Source organism: Epinephelus fuscoguttatus, linkage group LG1 (genome assembly GCF_011397635.1).
Source record: "Epinephelus fuscoguttatus linkage group LG1, E.fuscoguttatus.final_Chr_v1".
Taxonomy (NCBI): Eukaryota; Metazoa; Chordata; class Actinopteri; order Perciformes; family Serranidae; genus Epinephelus; species Epinephelus fuscoguttatus.
In genome coordinates this window covers 28,408,970-28,423,218 of record NC_064752.1, presented here as the reverse complement: position 1 = coordinate 28,423,218, position 14,249 = coordinate 28,408,970, and the positions used below count along the sequence as shown (strand labels likewise).

At 39.7% G+C, this 14,249-nt stretch overlaps 1 protein-coding gene across 1 annotated transcript; it reads left to right on the top strand.

Moving 5' to 3' along the window:
• Positions 1-357: 357 nt before the first annotated feature.
• Positions 358-5,326, top strand: ccdc174 (coiled-coil domain containing 174). Its single transcript, XM_049588111.1, has 11 exons — positions 358-611; positions 821-931; positions 1,030-1,130; positions 1,220-1,278; positions 1,368-1,521; positions 1,777-1,872; positions 1,975-2,105; positions 2,212-2,306; positions 2,582-2,729; positions 2,824-2,976; positions 4,563-5,326. The coding sequence occupies exons 1-11, from the start codon at positions 570-572 to the stop codon at positions 5,189-5,191; spliced, it is 1,719 nt and encodes a 572-aa protein (XP_049444068.1). The 5' UTR covers positions 358-569; the 3' UTR covers positions 5,192-5,326.
• Positions 5,327-14,249: the final 8,923 nt, after the last annotated feature.

Genomic DNA, 14,249 nt, shown 5'->3' with positions numbered 1-14,249 from the left:
TTACAGATGGGTTATAAAATAAAGGAGTAGCCTACTCTCTTGCAATTATCTATGACTCCCTTTTCAACCTGCTCTGTGCCTTGGAATATAACCAATTCTCTCTTTTTTCTTTTTCTTTTTTTTATCAGTTAAAATATCTTTAAAGCCACAATAGGCCTGCAACCCATGAAATGCAGTTTTACGATTTCAGCTCCTAACTTGTGACTGAAATGTTATATATACCTTCCAAACTCGGGTTTGGAAAACATGTTTTCTTTAAATATTGACAGCAAAATAAATGCAAAATAATTTAAATTTGTATGCTCTCCCCTAAGCCAAAATAAAAATACAAATCCCTCCCCAGTAATTAAAAAATTATTGACATGCCTCCCCCTTTTTGCATCACTTCTTCCCCTCATATGAGTAACTGACAGAGGCAAAGCTGTTGCCCTAGCAACAGAGTAGCAATCAAAGCGCCACTAGTCGGCGGTAAAGCGACATTCTATTAGCAAGAGATCCACCAACGAAGAAGACAGGCACCGCCAACACTACAGCAGAAGCCTGGATACTATGGAAAAGAAGTGGTAAACATGGATAAAAAGAAGAAACCCTTCGATGTGACCGCTTCATCGGTGAGTTACACTGAGAAGCAGCTTTACACACATTTTATTGACACCCTATGTGGCCGTGAGACGTTTAATTAAGTGCTAACAACAGCTAGCTAGCGTTAGCTAACTTGCTGTCAGGATACATTGGGAGCATATACACAGTTATTTTAGTAGCCAAAATATTTTTTTGTAGTTCATTCTTTACCTCTGTTTCTCTAACATGTTTCTTACAGCTGGTGGATCTTAAAGCTGAACTGTACCGAAAGCAGGAGCAGTTCAAGCAGGATAAACTTGGGCATGAAAATGCTGGTGCTGCTGGAGTTGCATCAAAATCCAAAGTCAAGGTACAGTAATATGTGTTATGTTGGGGGGCTTATTTGTACCTGCTTGTGTAACTACAGAGTGAGATCACTAACCAGGGTGTCTTCATGCTGCTGTGTAGAAACCTAATGTCTGGAGCAAACAAAATGCTGGTGTTTCAGCAAGAGCTGAGAAAGATGCAGAGCAGCTGGCTGAGGAGCAGGTCAACCTGGATACATCAAGGTCAGTTTTAACACATTACACAGGGGGTATAATGACATAATACAATGGAGAACAAAACCTCTGACTCCTCACTTATCGTCTTACAATAGGCGCAAGTTGGAAGAAAAAGCCAAACTCTACGAGCAAATGACAAAAGGAGACTTTCCAGGTCGGTGGAGTGTAAATTTTATCTTTCGACATTCAGTTGTGTGTGAAAATGTAATCACTTTGAATTAAACTTGTCCTGTAATACCTCAGATGAAGAGGCAGAGGGGCTGTTCCTGGTCGATTTCACCCAGAAGATCATTGACAAGAAGAGAGAAACACTTGCACAAAAGGAAAGAGAACAAGATGATGAGGAAAGAGACAACTTGTCTCCTGTCCCTCCTCCTCAAACCCCAGATGAAGAATGGTAAAATCTGATTGATTCATTTTGAAGGATTTGATTCAGGAAATATGCAGTTTAGTTAGTATGTTGGTTAAAAAATACATGCATTTACTAAATAAATAAGAAACAGTGACTAATCCCAGTAATTTATTTTAGCCCAATACCTCCACCACTACCATCTTCAAAAGCACTGTGTATAATAACAACAGTTCAAATTGAAGTATTAAACAAACAAAACCCATTTGTGAAATGTTGTTCTGCTGTGTTGTTTGTCTGTAGGGTGGATTATGTGGACTCTTTAGGCCGATCTCGCAGATGCATGAAGAAAGACCTGCCAGGTTTTCAGAAAATGGACCTAGACCTTAAAGGAAAAGGGTGAATATTCTACAAATAAAAACTATATCAAGGAGCAAGTGATGGTTTCTGTATGTTCATGGTGGGAACTGCAACTTTTTTGGATATGACTATTCCATGTAGGAAACCCTCAGCCGACTTACTCTCCGAGGACATGCGTCGAGAGCTGCAGAGGCAGGAGTGGGAAAGGGAGGAAGAGGAGGCTATGAAGAGGCCTGTGGGACCCATCCACTATGAGGATATCAGGGGACAAGGTTACTGTTAAAACATCTCTACAACGTTTCTGCACACGTGAAATGAAGGGTATTGGTTTGTTAGTGTTGTGCTGTAAAATGCATATTGTGTGCGTGTTCATCACAGAGGCTCGGGATCTCGGTGTGGGTTACTTTGCGTTCGCTCAAGATGAAGAGCAGCGCAGAAAGCAGAGAGAAACACTGGACATGCTCAGAGACCAGGTGAGCTGCTGATCACAGGAAGGATGTACAGAAATATTTTCTTGAGTGTCGTTTAAAGTTTCCTTGATTAACAGTCACTCCACACTATAGTCATACCTATGTATGTACATTAAAAACACATCCACTACCATATCCGGGGTTTTTCTTTCTACAAGTCCTTGTGCACTTGATGTATTAGATGAATAAGATTTAAGTTGAGTCTTACCCAATGATTAATGCACTTTCAGTTTTTGCTCAGTTTTTGTTTTTTATTTTACATCTGTCCTGTCCTTCAGACCACAGATCAGCGCACTAAAAGAGAACAGCTGAAGGAAAAGAGGCAGGCCATCCTGCAGGCCCGACTGGCCAAGGTGAGGCAGAGGAAGATGAAAAAGGCCAAGCTTGATGGCACTGAGGAGGAGCAGAAAGAGGAGGAGAACAAAGGTTGGAATCCACAACCACCTCTCAACAACAGCAATTTATTGATTCAATAATCAAATGAATGTTAATAAGGGACTGTTGTGAATTGTTTGTCCAGGGGAGGAGGATGAAAGTGAATTAATAGGACCCCCACCTCCGCCAGAGGACTCCCCGGAGGTCAGCACACTGAAGAAGGTGGTAGTGGAGATCCAGGAAAGGAAGGACACCAGACCAGGAGTTCCTCATGTCAGAGAATGGGACAGAGGCAAAGGTAAGCCTTATTACTGAAAGGTCCACATAAACATTTAAAAGTTATCTTCTTACAGCCTGACTACGATGAAAGCATGTTGGAAGAAAATGAGTGAGTATCCAGTACAAGTAGGACATGTACTTATCTGCTGTTTTCCAGGATGGGAAAGCAGAAGTCTATTTGAGTGAAATAGACAACAGAAAATTAAACAATAATTAATTTTCAGCGTGCTGTCATTTTGCATGCTGGCTCACTGTCAGTCTGTCAGGGCCTACTGGGACAAATGAACTGAAGAGATTTATCATAATGTTATGAGTAACATCTGTACCTTTCCTACAATAACACATCAAAATGTCTGCTGTAAAAAAGATCTATTGCACAAATGAAGTAAAGCACCTAAAGTACTTTCAAGTGTCCTTTTACTAGTGTCTTTGGAAAGCTGACAAGATTTTCTTATGAAAGGGATTTTAAGTGTAGTATGAATTGTATTACTTTGATAGTAGTCTGACTCACAGGATGTAAACTGTGGGTATAAGCCTGTCATTGGCTGCCTATTTCAGATGGAATCCACAATCCAGTGGGTGAAGTCGTAGCGCCATCCATTATATTATACACCCTATGGCTACAACCTTCTTTAATTTTTATTTTTTTTATGTGGCATATATCTTTTGCAGGCACCTTTTCACACTAGAGGTGTGATGAACAAACAACATGAAATGTGAAGTCGTATTTTACACCAAAACCATTCATACTCACATCAAAGCAAATTTGCAACAGGTCCTCCACAAGAGGACCACCAGAGACGCTGTGATGTGACGTACGTTTCACACGTGATTGGTTGATAACTGTATTCATGGTGTGAACTGTATTCATGGTGTGAGAGCTAAGAAGAATTGACCTTGGTAATCACATGCAAAAAATGTGTTGTGTAAAGGCCTTTTAGCCATTTAAATGCCAGGACTCACCTACCCACGTGCACATGTTCCACCAAAACAAGTTCCCTCCTGACACTATTTTACAGGAGCACTATCACTGCATCCTTGGCTGAGTGCTGCCCCAGACAGTTGTGATTGATTTAAAGAAATAAAGTGAACCTCAGGCGTTTTCTTCCCTAAGTGCAGAGTTAATGGGTTCAGCCAGACCTTTCTCTCGTGCTGGCTATCTCAAGCTGGTACAGCGTGCAATAGGTCTGGCTTTGCGAGACAACTTAACTAGAAACCTGCTTGATGTCACATACAAAATCAGATCCCTCTCTGCTACAGGCTGTAGTGCTGTTTAGGTGCCATGCATCATTTTGCAGTAATTCTTCACTCTCTTTAAGTTAACATCTAATAGATTTTCAGGTGTAATGTAAAGTTATGGGTTGTATAGTTAGAGGAATAGATCATAATCTCTCTCTGCCCTTTTTGTGTGCCTCTTGTTGCAAGCTGTTTAGATATCTGTAATAGAATATGTTGCAGATGAGACAAATTCAAAATGAATTATGAGTTGTGTATGCTATAGATACTTGTACGTGTGATTAAGAATTTTTCAGACTGATGTTACTCTTTCTGTAAGCTGTCAAACATTTGACTTCCTTAACACCACCACCTTACTGTTTTTTGCAGAGTTTATGTTTAGTGAGTGGAAAACTCGGCTTCGTGATGAGCGAGATTCAGAATTTGCACCTCCCTCTGCCTACTTTACTAAGGAGAAGAGTCAAAGGCCAGGGAAGACTAACTTTCAGAGTAAATCTGAGATGTCCTTCAAGTGGACCAAAGGCCCAGGAGGAATCTCTGAGAGCAAAGAGGAGCCACAATCTCAACCTAAGACTGCTCCTCCACCTCCCCAACCTCAACAAAATCCTCCACCTCCTTCACAACCACAGGCCTCATCGCAGTCATCACCTTTAGATCACCCAGCAGATTCAGCGCCCGTGTCTGCTCCTCCTTTTAACCCCCAGTATGCCCCTCCTCCATTTTATCCTCCATTTCCTCCTCCTCAGTTTGCTGGACCACCTCACTTGCGTCCTCCATTTCCCCCACAGTACCCACCTCAGTATCCTCCCCAGTACCCACCCCAGTATCCTCCCCAGTACCCACCCCAGTATCCTTCCCAGTATCCACCTCAGCATCCACCTCAGCTGCAGAGCCAGTCTCAGCCTCAGCAGACCCCCCAGTCTGTAGACCCCAGCCAGGCCCAGCAGCCTGAACAGAGTCTGGACGACATGCTGTCCTTCTACAGGAACACTAGCTGATCTCTAAAATATCACCTAAACTGTGTATTTGGTTCATTTGAAGAGTGTAAATACGGATGTTTCTTTTTTTTGTTGAGAAAATTACAGAAACAACAGAACAGTTTTAGAATTTAATAAATATCAGGAATTTAATATGACATTGTTCTGACCTTTTTTTTTTTCATCATGAAAAACACTGTGAAAGGTTCAGTGTGTAGGATTTAGGGGGATATATTGGCAGGAATTGAATATACTAGTCATAACTATGTTTTAATTTGTTCATAATCACCTCAAACTAAGACGTGTTGTGTTTATGTGACCTTATACTGAGCTGTTTATATCTGCATATGGAGCGAGTCCTCCTCCACAGAGTACATCATGTTGTTTCTACCGCATCCCAGAATGGACAAACCAAATCACATGCTCAAGACAGGGCCATGAGTGTTTTTGCATCAGCCACCGCAGCTGCAACCTCAGATGCCAGTAAATCCTACACACTGGACCTTTAATTTTAGTTTAAAAGTGTTAAATATTACATTTAAAGCATCCGCCTCATGAAACATTTGTGTATTAGCATGAGGGCATTAAATGAGATGGTTATACCTGTTTGGATGTTGCACTGCAGTATGAAAATGTCCACTAGATGGTACTGTATACTTCCATGTTGACAAAATATCTGCAAGTGACCAGACTGGTTGTGTACTGCAGTAACCTGTCTTGACTGTTGAAGACATCATGTTAGAGCTGCAGTTAATTTCATTATTGATTATTCTGTTGATTGTTTTCTCCATTAAATGAGTTATTATTTTGTCTGTAAAATGTCATAAAATAGTAAGAAATGTTCCTCACAGTTTTCCAGAGTCCAAGATGATGTCTTCAAATGTTTGCATTTGTCCAAACATCAGTCCAGAAGCAAATGATGTTCAGTTTTTATCACATTAGATTAAGAAATGCATCAAATCTTCACAACTGAGAAAGCTGGGATGTTTGGCATTTTTGCAGAAGAACTAAGTGAAACCATTTACTGACTGTCCAAAAACATGCTTATTATTTTTCTTCTGACAAATTGTTTTTGCTCTAAATAATCCAGTGTACCAGTGTTTGAATAACATGCTTTAGTGATTTTCCCACTTTTGTGGACAAATCTGTATCACTTCTCATTTCTCAAACTGTGTTTAAGTGGCAGCTGAGAAAAGGAGCAGGTAAAGTTGTGAGTGTCTGCATTTATTTTCAGAAATGTCTTTTTTCTGTTTAATGAGTACAAGAGAGTTTCGCTGTACTGCTGAAATTTAAAGCCATCTGTAACCTGAGCTAAACATCTTCACTGCTGCTCCATGATGCTCACCTGGACACATCCCAGTGTTCTCCATCACCTCCCCTCTGTCCTTCGACACATCTGTACCAGTTCCATTCCCTGTGTACACGCAAGCTGGTGAGTCTCAAACTGAAACAATTTCAGTTCCTAAGAGATGGATATTTTTAATACAGTTCAAATGATTTCAGATCCTTCTAACATGCTCCTCACAGTGTAATCAAAGTGGCAATTAAACAATGTAAGAGGGATAATTAATGCTGGAGAGGAACACATTTATCCTCAGCAACATGCCACAAACTCAAAGGCCAAGGTCTTCTGTGGTGATATATTACCATGCGGCTGGTGAGTGTCTCTGTAAAGAGCACTGTGTGTAATGTGCAGAGGGAATATATAACAGAGGAAGATGATTTAATAACTTCTCATAGTCCTGTACTGTTACCAGTGTAACCTCATAGCATATCATAGCAATTAGAGTGACTTTAGAAATGCCTTTAACTATGCGATGTGATTCTGAATGTCACAGGTTTTAATTAATGCTGACAGAAAAGGAGCTCCTACTGGCAGAACATATTGTGCCTTATAGCAGCATCAATTACACCAGTGGTTCTCAACCTTTTTCATTATAGGACCCCGTATCCATCAAGTAACTAATGGCCCCTGATTAAGTGACACATTTCATATATAATTCATATTTTATTTAAAGCTTAACAATATCCGTACAGAGCAACAGATGAACTGTACAATTAACCCAAACAGTGAACACAATAACTGCAGGATGTTTGTGTACAACAAGCTATTTGAATGAATTTTGATTATTTCCTGTAAATATTGCACCAGAGGTGAGTTGTCTCGATACTTGTAGGAACTTCAAATACAATTCTTAGTGTGTATTATGTTCACTGATAGTTTTGTTTACTTAAAAGGCTTCTTTTATGACAAAGTCAGTGTTTCCTTCTCCCTGAGGCTCGGCCATTGTTCTAGCTCTTTGGTTTTAGTTGCATACTTTTTTAATACACAGGGTTCCCACGGTCATGGAAAGCCTGGGAATGTCATGGAATTCATAATATTCTTGAAAGTTTTGGAAAAGTCATGGAATTTTTGTAATGACACTAAGTCTTGAATAATCTTCTGTGGACAACCTTCAACAAATGTATTTTCTGTAACTGAAAAAGACGACGATGAAGAAGAATAAGACAAAGACGAATGAGACAAAGAAGAAGACAAACATGAAGAAGACGAACACGAAGAAGAATGAGAAGAAGACAAAGACAAAGAAGACGAACACGAAAAAGAGGACGAAGAAGACAAAGAAGTTGAAGATGAACACAAATAAGACAAACATGAAGAAGAAGAAGACAACATGCATTAAATGAAGAGATGTAAGAGCAAGGGGGCTAACCATGGATCGGCGCCGCGACCAGTTGGGTCTTTTGTACCCTGCTCAGGGTGCCCAGGAGGCCAACTGGCACCTCTCAAGCTCCCTGTTCACACTCCATATTTGGTCCAGACGGGGGACTTGAGCCGGTGACCCAACCCAAGTCCCTGTGGACTGAGCTACTGCCGTCTTGTAGCTTAAATATGTGCCAATGTTTGACAATGTTTTGTTTACCATCATGTATGTTTCCGCATTTTCTCCCTGTGTTCTGTCTCTCCCTTCATGTGTGCTAGCTAACTGGAATTATGTTTCAGTAGTTTGCCTTTACTGTCTTTACTGTCGCCTTATCCTGTGAGATTTTTTTAGTTTATATCTTGAACAATCGTAACTTTAAAAATAACAATTATTTTATTATTCATAGAAATGAGTGAAATATAGAATGAATGAAGTAAAACTCTGGCGACCTCTAGTTGGGAAGGTTGGGATCTAGTGAATTACACCAATAAGTAAAATTCAGACATGTAGTCTGAAATTACAGAGGATAACTTCTCTACAGGTGAATCATGTTACTTTGCATTAATTGTAAGACTCCAAGGTCCGCCCCTGCTTTGGTCCACAGGAACCATGTTGGACCTGAAACACATTGGAAAACAAGGGGGAAACACTCTGGAGAAGATATTTGACAGTAGTTTGATTCATAAGAGCTGGAACTAAAACTTGACCACAGATCAGAGACCATATCCCCCTATTACCCTCCTAATTAGATATTTGGCTTGATCTCTGCCTCCCCTGAAGAGGTAGTTTGGCCCTGTGTGGATCCCTTGTATGAGGAGGTGGTTCTCTTCCTGGTGTGGTGGATTGTTGACCCCACTGTGACCTTACATACTGTGTTTTTTCCCCCTGTTTGTTCCTGCAGGCTCAAGTTGGACTGGTCCAAGCAGAGTGGGAAGTACACACTCAGACAGCTTCAGCACTGTCCCCCTGGTGAGTCTGTGTGTGTGTTCATACAGTATTTCTATCTGTGAACTGACACGTGTTTGTTTGATTTGTTGAAGCCAATTTGCTGCCTGGGTAAATTTGCTGCCTAGGAGGTGAGATGATGCTGATACAGTGACAAGATCTCTGTAAGTGACAGTCGAACAGGGATTTGAAGATGCTCCTACATGCATACATAATGCAGCACAGACTGAAATATTCATAATGATAAAAAAAAAGCCATGTTTAGTGAGGTTTACAACAAAATAATTCAGCATCAATAAGAGCACACAGAGGTGGTTAGGTCTTCCATTTATTTATCTTTTTGAGAGGACAACTTCGTATGACTTTGGTAATTTCTTAACTGTTCCTATAGCAGCACCATGAGGTTGACATTTGTGGTTTTGGGTTAAATGTCACACACATTCATGAATATGTCAGGACCACAGACTGTATTAAAAGAAGTGGACATAGCCACTGTGATGTCACCCATTGGTTTGTGGACTGCCATTTTAAAGCCTCGAGCCAGACATTTTATCTTTCACCATGTTGGATTTTTTTTGGAGCCAAAGTCACCATATTTGGACGAGAGGGTGGATCTGACTGAGAACCCCAGAGCACGTTATGGTAGCGACTTGTCAATCACAAGGTAGCCATGCCCTAAAGTATACCCTGCTTTACTGTCTACTACTTCAGGTAATAAATTAAGTGAGAAGTAAGGTAATTTTAGCAATCAGACTTTTTTGCAACCTTTTTGTTTTAATGGTTTTAAGTCAGCCTGGTTTTTGTCAGCAAAAATTGGAATTGGCATCATCACAGTGAACCCTAGCTGTAAATTTACTGTGCTACCAAGCTGGACTCTCAAGTTAGGGTAAGCTTCACCGTCTTGTCTAAATATGGTCACTTCTTGTTCCAAAAATCCAAGATGGCGACGGCCAAAACATCAAACTCAAGGCTTCAAAATGGTAGTCCACAAACCAGCGGGTGAGGTCAAAGTGGCTACGGCCACTTCTTTTATACAGTATAAGCTGGAAACCAGTGGAGTCGCCCCCAGCTGGCTTCTTCTGGCTAAAGAATGCAGGTTTAAGGTACTTCCACATTGGCCTCGCTTTTCAGACACGGAGGCTATGCCCACTTCTTTTATAAAGTTTGTGTTAAAGGGTCAAAAAATTGCAGTGCTAAATGCTAAGCTAAAATGGTGAAAATGGTCAACATTATACATGAGGAACATCAGCATGTTAGCATCAGCAAGGCACTGCGGAGTTGCTAGTGTGGCTGCAGACTCTTAATGTATTGTAAAACTTCAGTTAAAAGCCTAGTCCCAATTAAATGCCCAGTCTCTTTTACTTGCCTGGTGTAGCTACACATTTTGACAAATAAAGGCCTGTGTCAATTAGAAGCCTGGTCTGGTTGTGAAGCAGTTATTTTCATAGATGTTCTTTGGATGTATAAAACCGGATTGTTTACCGCCCTTTTGAGCTAACGTTAGTCAGCTGCTTAGATTGTGCATACAAATATAAATGTTTTAACTTTTGTCAATATGGAAATGTTACACATTGTTAGCTTGGCTGATTCCATTTTATTGAAACCATGAGCACCACAGATGACCCTAAGTCATTCAGATTTACCGGCATGACAAAAAAACAAGTGGTGACTCCCTTCTTCTAAAGCTGTCATAAAGTCAGAATATGTGTCCATTCCTCAATCACCTGGTAAGTTATTCATATTCCTTTAGTCCATAAGGGTCCACCAATCAAAAGAATCATAATGTTTTTCATAAAAATTCATCCAGTTATGAACTATATATCTATAAATACTATTGTTTAAATGTCTTATATTTTCACGTATCTTTCCTCTCTTGCAAGGAGCACCTGTAACATAAATAATTTCCCCTCGGGGATCAATAAAGTATTTCTGATTCTGATTCTGAATATTGTTTTAACCAGATAAAGTAGTGTTGTGTCTGTATGCCGAGTGCCGTTATCCTCAGGTGCTGTCAAACAAGGGTCATAACATATACAAGTTTTATTCGTACTGGTTTAAATAAACAATTTATTTGATCGTATTTCCCATCTTTGCTGAGCAATAATTTTATGTGAGAGGAATTAAAGGCCTGTCCCATATAGACGCCTGTCCCTAATATAAGCCTGATGAGTTCAGTGATTTAAGCAAATAATAGCCCGGGCTATTCATTGAAGTTTTATGGTATATAATATAAACCTCTCCTGGATTTATAGAACAAACTACGTCTGTAGTGCTACACTGAAAAGAGCAAGAAACCCTCTGTGTAGGATTATCACAGCGCTAATAACGAACAGAAAAATGTGCATATTCTCAGTTTATTTGCTGACCCACCACTTTGTTGAGTTTAATCACATATTAGGGACAGGAAGGAGTGTCTCAGTGACAGATCCGCCCTCCTCTCGGAAACCAGCTTCACTGACAAATGATCTCTACATTTAGTTGTGGCAGTTTAATCCTGCTGTGGCTGAGGAAAATGGCAACCTGCTGTTTTCATAATAGAAATGAAATGACCTTCAGCACCGCTTCAGATCTAATCTGATTTTTCTAAGTAGTTTATTTCTCGTCTTTTTTTTTTTTTTTGCAAAGTATTATTTGTTTAACAGGTGTTCACATATGCACTGTTGAGACATACTGTCACACACACTCATAGTGTAGTTGTCAGCTTACTGTTGACATTTCTTTCAGTGCAGCTATAAAGCTACTGTAGCGCAGGAGCTAATGGAGCCTTTATGAGGAAGGTTATGAGGTCTGACACTTGTTCCTCAGTAATCTTGTCTTATGTCCTGAGCAGACAATCAGTGTTGTCTTTATGGCTCTGCAGGCCCTTGATCCAGAGAGGAAGCAGCAGGAGGAGCAGGTCTTGCCCCTCGTTAATGTAGCTTTACTGAGATGAAAGGCAACTAAGGAAGAGTCAGGACAACAAGCTGCGATGTTCAGCCCTTTAAAAGCAAAATTACACTTCAGACATGGTAAGATCAAACACAGCTGATAGATGCAGAGGTTTCATGCTGAGTTTTTGTGTTATTAGTCTGATCTGACCTGGATTGTATCTGTATTGATCCACATCTGTAACAGCTTCATCTAACACAAATTTAAAAAGTCAACAGCCACACACAGGAGCAGCAGCAGTAAGATGCCGAATCTAACGTATGTTATTATTCTAAAGACAGTCGCCTTGTACTAACAACATGAAAAACTTTTTAGGGTAACTACACTCAGCTGTAAAGCTAAAAAATAATGATAATAATTTTTAAAAAGCACTAATAATGCTCTCTGAAACACTTAAAGTAACATACATACAGTACAAGCAATATCTGTATTTGCAAAGGCAAGCTTTCTAAATGTACAAAATATATTCTTCTATCATTTAAGAATTTCATGCTGAGCTACCACGATGAGACTAAAAACAAGTCTTGTCCTCAAAAAGTCTTTAAGCAGTTTAATTAATCAAGTTTATCAAATTAAGTAACTGAACTTTAATTACCTCACTGTGAAAGTCCTCCTCACATTCCTTTTTAACATAGCAAGATAAAGTGCTGTTTGGAATTGTAAACTGTGTGGAGTCTTTTAAGGACACCCTTACAACTTGGTATTTCACTGCGCCACACAGTGTTGTGTGCCTGATGCGCGTCCTCATCGGCTTGCGTTGGGTTGTCTCGTCACTTTTTGGATAAGCTAGCAAATGTAACCTGAAAACTTGTTTATTAATGTAATGTTTGCTTTGACCCCAAGATTAAACCTACAGATGACCTCACGTCTAACTGTAAATACAAACAGAGATGATTTTATATTTATTTTTGTTTTGTGATCATTGATTTACAAAGATACATTAGATTTTTGCTTCTCGTACTGCTGGCACTGCTGCAACAGGGACTAGACTTCCTGGCAGATTTTCAGATGACTTTTATCTGACCGCTGATAAATTCTCAAACTGACTATCATGACATTATACTGACAAATATATACAACTGAATAGTGTTACAATATACTGACATTTAGACGGACTATATTACATCAAACCGTAAAAATCATCAAACCCAAATAATCAGGATGTTTGTTAAGCAGTCTTACAAAGGTGCATGCAGTTCATTATATTAAGTACAGTATGAGCACTCAGAACATGGGCTGAGACGGTCACGAAGCTTGCCAAAGTGTGCACTGTTGTGTCCTGCAAAACAAAGTTTTGGGGGTTTTGAGTCCTGAACCTTCTAAGTAACACTGAAGAATTGTTACACGTAAAGGAATAGTTGAACATGTTGAAACTTATTTGCTTCCTAGTAGAGCGTTAGATGAGAAGATTGATAGAACTTTCATATTTGTTTGATAACAAGGAAGCTACACCCAGCAGCCAGTTAGCTTAGCATAGCCTAAAGACTGGAGGCACAAGATAGCAGCTAGCCTGGCTTTGTCTAAAGGTTAGAAAAAATAATAAGAAGAAAAAATTCATCCAACAGCATCATAAAACCCACTAATTAATAAGGTAAACTGTTTTTCATTTGTTTGATCTGTACAAAAACCTTAAAAGGTTATTTCCTGGCTGTGAGCAGTAACTTCCTGGAGACTCTTTGCTCTGCTTGTGCTGCGACACCACACAGGTCTTCCCCAGAATCTGCACACAGTTTACTGCAGGCAACTCTGGTGAGGCTCAGGTGCAGTAGAAGCTCGGATAAGACACTCGTCTGTAAGAGGTTTTTAATTCTTGGGGCAGTTTTATGATGCAGAGTTTCAATGACCCAACTGGGAGCTGGACTCACAAACTGGGAGAGGGAATCAAACTCATAAATTGTCGATCCCAGTGCAGATCCTGCAACTAGTTCACTGAGCCGGATGAATATTTGATACTGGAAGGGTTACTGAACAGAAGAGCAATTTTACAATGCAACAAAAGAGACAAAAATAGTCCAGAGAGACAGGATTTTGAGTTTATAGTATCAGTTTCGGATTCTTCTTTAAATTACAGATATTAACATAAAAACAAGTCAAGGGAATAAGGGAATACCACTGGGTCCATTAAGGATAATAGGCCATTAAGGATGAATCAGTAAAAATCAAGCATATTGAGCCAACAAACAAATCAGTTAGAAAACTACTACAGAATAATGAGAGGTTAATAAAAATGAGCAAATAATACACTCTTTAATTAAAGAGAGGCTGCAGCTCTTGGGTCAAGTTTTCTCACACACTCAAAAATATGAGCTGTGATCAGAAATGCAAACATGTTATTTTTGTGTTTACTCCAGCAGGAAGGTTTCTCAAAACCAGGATGTGATGTTTACATACACAACACATATCTGAGTTACTCCAAAAACCAAAACATACCTGGGACACTGATGCAGATGTAGAAAGACATTGTTCGGCACAGGTGGCAAGGAAATGGATTTGTTTTCAGC

Coding starts and splice junctions, on each gene's coding strand:
- ccdc174 (XM_049588111.1), top strand. CDS start 570: ATGGATAAAAAGAAGAAACCCTTCGATGTGACCGCTTCATCG. Junction 612..820: donor TCGATGTGACCGCTTCATCG/GTGAGTTACACT, acceptor TGTTTCTTACAG/CTGGTGGATCTTAAAGCTGA. Junction 2,977..4,562: donor AGAATGGGACAGAGGCAAAG/GTAAGCCTTATT, acceptor TGTTTTTTGCAG/AGTTTATGTTTAGTGAGTGG.